This window comes from Chrysochloris asiatica, unplaced genomic scaffold (genome assembly GCF_000296735.1).
Source record: "Chrysochloris asiatica unplaced genomic scaffold, ChrAsi1.0 scaffold00001, whole genome shotgun sequence".
Taxonomy (NCBI): Eukaryota; Metazoa; Chordata; class Mammalia; order Afrosoricida; family Chrysochloridae; genus Chrysochloris; species Chrysochloris asiatica.
The window spans coordinates 60,767,827-60,778,807 of NW_006408519.1; the positions used below are offsets into that span (position 1 = coordinate 60,767,827).

Genomic DNA, 10,981 nt, shown 5'->3' on the forward strand with positions numbered 1-10,981 from the left:
TGGTGCTGTGGGTTAGGCACTGGGCTGCTAACAACAGGGTTGGCAGTTTAAACCTGTAAGCTGCTCAGAGGAAGAAAGATTAAGCTGATTTCCAGTCTGAGAAACCCTAGATAGGGTCCCTACTGAGTCTGAATCTTCTTCACAGCAGTGTTTTGGGGTTTGGTTTTGGTATACCTCACATTAGGAGTCCTGATAGCACCATAGGTTACACGTTGGGCTGCTAACCACAAGAGAGGCAGTTCAAACTCACTAGTCACTCCTTGGGAGAAACATGAGGTTGTCTACTACTATAAAGATTTACAGCCTCAGAAACCCTACATAGGGTAACTATGAGTCAGAATTGAATTGATGGTAATAGTTTGGGGTTTTTTGGTTGTTTTTTTTATGTACTCATAATTAAATTACAGAGTGAAACCATTGCCCTAAGTTTAAATGAAGATGGTACAAAAGTTAGTTAACAAAAGACTTCATAGTGCTTTGCAGAGTAAGCCTCACACCCCATCTCTACGGAGGAGCTGGGGTTGGAACACTCAAAATCCACTGTTCAAGTTCCTTCATCTGGAACTGTACTTGAGGGAACACTGCTGGTAATATGATTCACATTATCTAAAAGACATAGTTTTTTCTTTGTATTTGTGAACACATTAAATTATTATCAAGACTTATTTGCCTAAAAATGATTTTGTTTAAAGTGACTATGCCCAATTCGTCATCTTTCAGATATGTTATCAGAAGGGACCAGTCCCTGGAGAAGGACATCATGCTTGATAAAGTGGAAGGTCAGTGAAAAAGAGGAAGACCCCTAACAAGATGGATTGTCACAGTGGCAGCAGCAATGTGCTCAAGCTTAACGATGGCACAAGACTGGGCAGTGTTTCGTTCTGTTGTGCATACCATAACTTTGAGTTGGAACCAACTAGATGTCACCTAACAACAACAATAATGTCCAATTCTTTGGTCTGTTAAGAATTACATAGAATTTCCAAAGATGAATTTTATTTCTCTCATTTCTAAGTTTTAATCAAAACCATTGCCTTCTAAGTTTTAATCAAAACCAGACTTCAAGTATTGATAAATTGTAAGGGCTAAAAATTATATATGTATCATGAAACACATGATATTATCTCAATTATACTTCTAAAGTGAAATGAAAAAAAGTGACTTGTAAAAGGAGCTAGAAAAGAGCAAAATACCACTTGTTTCTGATCAATTAATAAAATATCATGGATTGACTCATACCCAAGTCCATTTAGTAAATCATTTAAAAGGTATATAAAAGAATAGTAATTCATATTGATTAAACACAGAATGCCTTAATAGGCCTTAAATAACTAGTTGGCAGCAAGTCAATTTCAATTCATGGCAATCCTATACACACTAGCATAGAACAGTGCTCCACAGGATTTTCAATGGCTAATTCTTCTGCAGTAGATTGCCAGAACTTTCTTCCAAGTCCCCTCTTAGTACACTCAAGCCTCCAGTCTTCTGATTAGCAGCTGAGCACATTAATTGTTTATACCCTCAAAGCCTCCTAATAACATACAGCCACGAGTTCCTTCCAACTCATAGCAATCCAGTCAGAAAGAGGAGAACGGTTCCTTACAGCTTCTGAGACTGTGAATCTTTAACAGGGGCAGACAGCCTTCTCTTTCTCCCATGAAGCAGATGCTGGGTTTGAACTGCCAACCTTGCAGTTAGCAGCCCAATGCTGAACCCACTGCACAAATATAGCTCCTGTAGTAAGTCTTTCAAAAACCCAAAACCAAATCCATCAGCCTTCTGTTAATTCCAAGCTGTAGCAACCATGCAGGACAGAGTGTAAGTGTCTGATAGGGTTTCCGAGGCTATAATCTTTTCAGAAGCAGACCGCCACATCTTTCTCCCAGAGAGCCACTGGTGGGTTTGAACCACCCACCTTTCAGTTAGCAGCTGAGCACTGAACCACTGTGTTACTAAGGCTTCTTCTAATTGCCTTTGCATAACAAAGGTTTTGTATTTTATATTTATTCATAAGTTATACATTATTTTATAGTTAGATCAGAGTTCTTCTGTGTTTAACTCATCCCAAGTTCTCTCTTTTTCTCATTCCACTCCACAGTTTTAAGCTCTTTCTGAACAGAAACCATGTTACAATCTTAATACCTGTTCACAGTAAGTACCCTAAGGTTAGCAGAATGGATTATGTGACTACATGCAGTTCTAAGTAATTTTCTGCTTATTTATACAACTCCTGCAACTGTAGATAAAACTTTTAGATAAAAGATTGTCTTAGGCCTTGCCTACACTATTTGTTGTTGTTCAGTGCCATCGAGTCGGTTCCAACTTATAGTGTCACTGTATAGGGTTTCCAAGGAGCAGCTGGTGCATTTGAACAGCTGACCTTGAAGTTCAAGCCGACCGTGTGGTCCAGTGCATTAACCCAGAGCGCCACACCAGGGCTCCACTACTTAGGACATTATGAACCAACTGAGAAGGTGCAGAATTACCTTCACAAAGAATTTTGCCTCCCTTCACTGATAAACAGGAGTCCTGGTGTGGCACCTTAGGATAAGCACTTGACCTCTAGGTCACTTTGAACTGCAAGGTCAGTGGTTCAAACTTACCAGCCACTCCTGGGAAACCCTATACAGGGCTGCTATGACTAGGAAACAACTCAATGGCACACAACAACAACTTTTCAGTGATAAATAAATGTGTGCCTTAACAAACCAAGTTTTTACTGAACATTTTATTGTGGTTTGTGTAAAAGTTTGCACAGCAAATTAGTTTCCTATTCAACAACGATACACATTTTGTTTCATGACATTAGCAACCCTGTATAGGGTTTCCAAAGCTGTTAAGTCTTTGAGGGAATACATAAAGTTGAACATGGAGAAAGATCCTCTGACAAACCTAGTTATACTGTGGGTGCACTTCCAAACACCATTCTACAACTGGTCAGCTCACATATTCCCGACGTAGCCACTTATCAATTATTGTTTGTTATTACTGCTATGGCAGAATTGTGTGTGTAATCATTTTTACCATTGTTAAGGCACAATTTAAGATTTAAACCGTTCAGCATTTAGAGTTTACAAACTCCTGATTTGCTTTGACTTCCAGAGCTAGCTGTCACTAACACAGAAGGGCCGCAGCTATAAGTACCTGCTTGCTGAAAGTTTCAGAATATAATTAGTATAAACAGATGGAAGACCACTGTTCACTTTCTTTTGGTTTCACTCTAAAGATCATCCTTCACCTTAGTTTCCTCCAACATCTAATAAACAATTGGACAGTCTTCATGGCAATGAGAAGAGAGATTTGCTTAACAACACAGTCATTGTTTATAAGGTATGATTTGGGCTGACATCTTTTTAATGTGCTTTCTGTTTTGGCTTCATTAACTTTATTGTCTTTTCTTTTGCAAACAATGAAAATTTCTGCATGAGTAGTTAACAAATGAAGAATATAAAAAACCATAAGCAAGTTAAACAAGGACTAAAAAACGCAAAGTAACCTTTGTAGTACTGAAGACTTACACTATGAGACCGTACATATGTAGCACATTGGTGGTTATGTGCCGTGGAGTCGGTTCCAACTCATAGCGACCCTGTACAGGGTTTCCAAGGCTGTAAATCTTACGGGAGCATATTTCTCCCACAGAACAGCTGGTAGTTTCGAACTGCTGACCTTGCAATTGGCAGACCGATTTGTAACCACTACGCTACCAGAGTATACATTGTAGTAATTAATGGGAGCCAGGAGTCCTGGTGTGGCACTGTGGATTAATGCGCCAGACTGCAAACCATATGAACTGTAAGGCAGTGGTTCAAGCTCACCAGCTGTTCCTCAGAAACCCTATACAGGGTCGCTATGGGTCAGAACCAACTCAAAGGTACTTCACAACAACAACAATGGGAGCCAGGTGAAGGAAAACTCCAACACCCATTACAAGAGAACTAAATGAATCAAAACCAAAGTCAGACATTAGAATTCTGCATGCCTAGTAAAACTGCTTCTTTTTATAAAAGGAAAAAATTATAAAAGAAACATCAAGATTATTCTGATATTCTTTGAACCACAGCATCAAACTCTTTTTTTAATTTACCTATTACCCATGATATACCAAGAAATCCTCCCTTGAAAGTGATATACCAAGTGCCTCCTAGAAAGGCACTACAGAAAAAGATATTACAAATGCAAAAATATTATGTGGTGGACAGACATAAGCATACAGCGTGGCATGACCATCTCATCGTACTTTTATACAACTGCTAAACCACAGCGACGCTTAAAACTCTCCTTACCTAAAAGAATGTGAAAGGGCTTGCAATCTGCAAGCAGCCAGAGTAAGCATTAAAAAAGAAAGGAAGGTCTGGTGAATCTAAAACAATTAAATCACCTACTATTTAAAACTGGTACAAGGTCTTAATTGGATTCCAAAGTGCTACACAATTCTGTAAGCATGAAAAAGAAGGCAAAGCACCTAACAAAGATGCTTAAATAACTGTTACAGGATCCAAGAATGCTATGTTACTTGCTTAGATGATTGGTCAAATATAATGAGTCATTTAGTCCTTCCAGCATAACATATCGTATACATGATATACATTGGTTGACCAAATCTATTCAACCAACAAAATTCTGGTTGTTCCCCACAAAAGATAAATACAATCATGCAACCTGAGGTTTCTTTAAAAAAAACAACAATTATAAATCTTGCATGCCAATAGCAACACAGCTGATTCAACCACATCAGTCATTTTCAGTACTACTCAAATCCACACTATGAGGGACAAGAGGCACAAAAGCACTGTGAAGTGGTTTTATAAAAATGACCAAGATAATTTTGCAGACTACTCTAAAATGCAAATGCAAAATAAAAAGCAACACCTCACAATCAAGATTTAGGCCTAAGCATGAAAGTAGACACAGCTAACAGATCAGTGAAAATCACTGCACACATAAGTACGTTACAATAACATCATGGTATAGAAACGTAACATACGGTAAAGCCAGGTTGCAATTCAAGCGTGCACATCAACAATGTAATACTCAACCCCAGTAAAACACCACGCTCTGCCCACAATCACAAGTTTGTCACCACGAGAGAAATACTTACCCTGCATAACTAAAGAGTAAATACACAAATATATATTTGTATATATATAAAAAAGTACACAACCAGAATTTTTAAACAATCTTCATTGTATTCGTAAGATGGTAAGTTTGAAGTTTGATTGTAATGCCCAGAGAATTTTGGAAAACATCTTAGGTGCTGGTTTGAAAGCATGCCCTTCTCCCCACTACTCTAGCAGAGGAGTGTGCAGGCATCAGCCAGTACAAAGTTGGGAAACAAACGCAATCAAAATAATAGGTTTTCGTTTGCCTCTGCTACTTAATGAACAAAGAAAAACAAAGACATACTTTACGTCTTCCAGCTTTTTAGTGATGACTGATCCAACAGATGAAAAAGCAGCTGAAGCTTTTTGTCCAGCCTGAGACAAGGTTTCAGATGTCTTCTTGTATCTATATTAAATTATAAAAGAAAAGTAAGCTTTAAATAACAATCCATTGTTTCAAGTACAGTGGTCACCATTTGCTCAAAAACTCTCAAAAACAAAATTAAAAAAAAAAGAACATCATCTAAAATCTTCTACAATACCTACAATACCAGGTCAGCATCTTCACAGCATCTTATCCTTAACTCTAATTCCGGGTAGCATCTTTAGCAGCACCTTAGGACAGCCAGAAAGGTAAAGGCCAAGACAGGCTAAGGCCAAAAAAATCAGGGGATGGACCAAAAGGTAGTCATGGAGCACAGATGAAAATAAGCCAGAGTCTGAAATAAATTATATCTCAACTCCTCCTTCCTTTTCAAACAAAAATCGAATCAAATTCCTCAGATGCCTTTTATAATTTAATCTAATATACAGGGGCCAGGAATAAGGAGTTAGGTCAGGATCGGTAGGGCCCATGTGTATTTTACTGTCCAAGTAAATTTTATTGATGTAAAGAATTGTTTTTAATTGTGCATGTCTAATAAAGAAGCTCTGGTAGCATAGTGGTTTACAAATTGGGCTGCAAACCGCAAGGTCAGCAGTTCGAAACTACCAGCTGTTCCATGGGAGAAAGATGAGGCTTTCTGCTCCTGTAAAGATTTACATCCTTGGAAACCCTGGACAGGGTCGCTATGAGTCAGAACCGACTCCACTGCACATAAGCACCACCACAGAGCTACCAAATAAGAATTTAGTGGACTCTCCACAGAGTATGTAAAAGGAATACTTAAAATGAGTGTAATGTGGTATTGGTTATAACACAAAGCAAGACACACACACAGAAGAATATTAACCGAAGAGGTTAAGATCCCATTATAGCAAGGAAACACAATTTATGGAGATACAATCAAAGAATAGTTTCCTGCCATCAACTTATACACAGAGAAAATGGATCAAAAGCAATCGGCACCCTAGTCCTGTCATTTCAGAAATGCAGTCTGCTTCATTTATGACGGTTAAGTGATAGAAAAGCCCACCATGAAGGGCCCCAATTCAGCAGATGGAACTGACTACAGAAGACAAAGAACATAGTTTGCTAGAAACTTGCTCCTACTTTTGTTGGGAAACAACACAACTGCTGGTAATAATTCCTTATTATAATTTGTATATAAACAAGAGAGAAAGGTTACGGAGTTGGTATCTGTCACACCACGTAGCCCAAGCATCTTGTGGTCCAGGTAATGTCATTGCTGCTTTTGCTTTAGATACCATCGAGTCAATTTCAGCTCATAGCAACCCTATGTGATGGAGTAGAATGTTTTCTAAGCTGTAATCTTTCCGAAGCAAATCGCCAGGGCTTGTCTCCCCCAGAGCCCAAGTGAGTTCAAGCCTTTTAGTAGTAGCTGTGTGCTTAACCCATGCACAACCAGACCTCCTTCTTGCTTTGCACAAACCCACTGCCATCAACTCAATTCCAACTCACAGCCACTGTGTTTAGGGTTTCCAAGGCTGTAAATCGTTATGGGAGCAAAAAAGTCTCAGCTTTCTCCCACAAAGTGACTCGTGGGTTTGAACTGTGGACCTTGCAGTTAGCAATCCAAATGCTTATCTGAAGACGCCACCAGAGCTCCTTCATACTTTATGTATAGAGCAGTGTGAAAAAAACTTTAGCTTTATAGTCAGCTAAACTCAAATTCAAATCCAGACTCCATATTTCCAGTCAAAACTTGTCTTAAGCCTGTGTCCTTCTCATAAGGACTATCTTATCACCTATCCTGCTGGGTGATTCTGAGGACTAAGTGGTACAATGTACAAATTTGGTAAGTCAAAATGTACCATTTTTTGGAACTTAAATTTTATTTCTTTAACTCTCAGGAAGCTTGTTTTCTTTCTGTCCTCCAGAATGGTTTAGAATGCTGAAGTAAGAAAACAGTCAAATACACGTGCAAATTGGAAAGACTCCACTCTGTATCATTCAAAAAAACTGCCAGCCCCTTTCTCTTCCCCTCCACATCTAAGATGGGGGAAAGCGTCCTCTAGCATTCTCTAGATACATGTATGCTCAAGTGCACATACGCGGATGTTGCTGTCACATCTTGCCACCCTTTGGCAATGTTCTGCTTTATTTCCTGTAGTGAACCAATCCCAAGTTTCCGCTTGATCTCTGATAGATGCTTCTCTTTTGCTGCTAATACTTGAGACAGAGTCTGGATCTCCTCTTCTACCTATGAGAAAGTAAATTGGGGTGGAAATACAGCAAGAGTCTTTTAGTAAAATCATTAATGTAAAACTATACTCAAAATTCTAGTCATTAAAAAAAATTTTTTTTGATTCATTTATTTGTGTCATTTTTAAAACCTGTGAAAGCCAAAATCTGTGTTAAGATGAAAAGCTGCCATTTTCCACTAAGAGAGGGAAAGAAAACAACACACACACACACACACACAAAGAAAAACCAATGCCAGAATCGAGTTGGTTCTGACTCTTGGCGACCCTATATAGTTTCTGATAATGTAAATCTCTAAGGAGCCGGCAGTCTCATCTGTCTCCCATGGAGTAGCTGGTAGCTTTGAACTGCCGACCTTGCAGCTAATAGTCCAATGCCTAACCAACAGAGTCACTAGGGCTCCTTTCTACTAATACTTGTTACTGAGTGCTGTGAAGTCGGTTCCAACCCACAAAACCTGTATAGGGTTTCAGAGGCTGTAAATCTTTGTGGTAGCAGAAAGCCTCATCTTTCTCCCCATGGAGTGGCTGGTAGACTTGAACCGCCAACCTTATGGTTCACAGTCTAGTGTTTACCTATGGAGCCACTGTACTTCCTTTTACCAATAGAGGGAGACAGAAAATTACTAAGACTGCAACCTGTCAAAGGCAGAAGATCTGCAACACCCAGAAAGGCAAGACCATCCCAATAAAACCCAGAATAACAAGGCAGTCAAGTTCCACCTTTCACAGGTTCCACTGTATAGTGTTGTCAAGTAATGTGGTCCATGGTTTATCTGTTCTAGAGAGTTTGTTTTGTTGCGGTTGGTTGGTTGTTTTGCACAGCACCGCTTTCTTTATATTTCTATCCTGAGATGTCTTTAGCCTTCTCTTGCCCCTGGAACTGACTATAACACCATGTGCTTTACAAACACAAACAGTAGTATGTGTTAAGTGAAAACACAAAGCTCCAAATATAACAGTTCTTCTTGAAAACATTACACTAAGTGAGAGAAGCCAGACACCGAAGACCACACATATCATGTAAGTCCATTTAGATGAGTTATCCGCAGAAGGCAAATGCAAAGAGGCAGGAAGCTGCTTACTGATTTCCAGGGACTGGGGACACTGGTCTACTAAACTAACCACAAGGTCGCCAGTTCAAACCCACTAGCTGCTCCTCGGAAACCTAGACAGGGTCACTATCAGTCGGAATCAACTCGATGGCACATAATAACAACCACCACAAGGGGCTGGGGGAAGTAGAAATGGAGATGGGTTTCCTTTTGGGATGCAAAAAATATTCTGGAATTTGATAGTGGTAATAATTGTACTCTTGATGAAGTGCTGTAGGAACAGCACTGGACTGTGAGCCACAAGGCTGGCAGGTCAAACCCACCAGCTTCTCCTTGGAAACCCTACATAGGGTCACTACGAGTCGGAAGCAACTCAAGGGCACTTAACAACAGTCGCACAATACTGCAAAGGTACTAAATGTCATTGAATTGTACACTTTAAAATAGTTAAGATGGTAATTTTTATGTTAGGCGTATTTACCACAATAATAACAATCATAATATTACTAAAGCGTGGTTCTTTACCTTTGCCAGTTCTCTCTTTAGCTCTTCCTGCTCCTCCTCTGATAAGACCTCCGTGGTACTGATCGTGGCGGCAGCATCTTCCCCTTCCTCCAGTACTGGGTCTGTTCTCAGCCCACCTTGGTGAGAATTAAAAAAAAAATACCCTTTAGGTCTGGAAGCCAACATTCTCCTATTGGCTAGTCACCTGCCCCAGCCAGAATAACAGCAGTTAGATTAGAGCTCACACACCTCCTTTCTGGACCTTCAAATGACCTGGCTCTTCCAGTAAAGGTCAAAAGAGAAGTCTGGGCTGACCACTAAAAACAGACAACTTAGACTCAAAATATGAGTTTAGAAAAAATAGCATTCTCAAACTTCTGCTTATGTTCTCAGTTATGATATATTTGCCTGTGAAGCTGAAGAGTCAGAAGCCAGGAATGGGATCTTGCCAAGGCTTTAAAATGCTCAAACAGTTAGTCAGCAAGAATTAGATGGAAGATTTTAGCCACTTCCCACTAACGGAAGGAAATGGTGTGAGGGCTTTTCGCTTCCTCTGGTTATCAAACCCGACAGTGAACAACCTCCTCGATAGAAGAGGAACTGCTGACCAAACTAAATGCATGAAGAAATTGTATTCAATTTCATCCCATCAGTTGGAAGTGAGAAACACCTGTAATTTTTCAATATCTCATCCAGATGCCCTTAATAAATTTTAATGTATATTACTCATAGAAATGACCAGACCCATGAAGAGGTTTTCCACATTATTTAAGAACCTTCCTCTGCATCCATTTCCCTGGATGAGAGCCAATGACTAAAAGCCCATCAGGGAGAACACGGGATTTCTGGAGAGCAGCCAGAAAGACCCTTCTTCCCAACCCCCAACCACAGGACTCGGATGAGACCCAGGAGTGGCATCACCATGGATGCAAAATTTAAGGGGATAGCAAAACATGTGATAATGTTTTAATGTAATAAATTTTAAAAACAAAAGGTAACTTAAAAAAATCCATGATGAACAAAATACCCAAAGTCTAAACAACATCAATATCTCTCATTTTTCCTTTTGCCACACGCTCTAAAACAGCTCCTCAGGGAAAATATTACTGATCTTTTCTTTAGGTTAAATTTTAATATCATCATGGCTTTTTTCCCCCCAATTCATTTTTTTTTAAGCTTTTATTGTGATTTGAATGAAAGTTTACAGGGCAGATCATCAGTTTTACATTCAACAAATCATATACTTTGTTTCATTTCAATGTTTATAATCTCCTCCATGTACCATCAAGCATACATAATAATTTAAACCACCAAAGGGCCCCTTCTGCAAGTCTGCTTCCTGGCAACCAGCTTTCAGTCCCTGTGTTTCCATGAATCTAGAGTCCTCGGCTGCATCCTCTCTCCATGTCCCCATTTCTGCCTCCATCTCTGGTGTCCCTGCTTCTCTGGATAGGGCCCTGCATTCTACTTGTGCTCTTCTCCCTTTAAGGTCCTAGGATCCTCTGTTTCTGGACTGTAAGATTGACTATTCAGCCCATTTTTGTTACCAAACTTCTACCTTTACAGCGTGACAGTTGCAATTAGTCATAATAACAACTACTCACTGTTGACTCATAAAAATCTTATCCCATCTCTTTTTACCAGACCCATCTACACAAGATGAAAACTATTTAGTGGGGATTCTATCTTTCCCTGCACACTCTTAAACTAAACTCC

General features: G+C 39.5%; 1 protein-coding gene across 1 annotated transcript in view; it reads right to left on the minus strand.

Moving 5' to 3' along the window:
- TPD52 (tumor protein D52) overlaps positions 1-10,981 on the minus strand; it is a 49,724-nt gene that overhangs the window by 14,221 nt on the left and 24,522 nt on the right. The window contains exons 2-6 of the mRNA XM_006830894.1: positions 10,577-10,597; positions 9,287-9,402; positions 7,557-7,705; positions 5,407-5,508; positions 4,287-4,313 (exon numbers count right to left, since the gene is read on the minus strand). Of these exons, the coding sequence (XP_006830957.1) occupies positions 4,287-4,313; positions 5,407-5,508; positions 7,557-7,705; positions 9,287-9,402; positions 10,577-10,597 (415 nt within the window). The remainder of the gene's footprint in view (positions 1-4,286; positions 4,314-5,406; positions 5,509-7,556; positions 7,706-9,286; positions 9,403-10,576; positions 10,598-10,981) is intronic.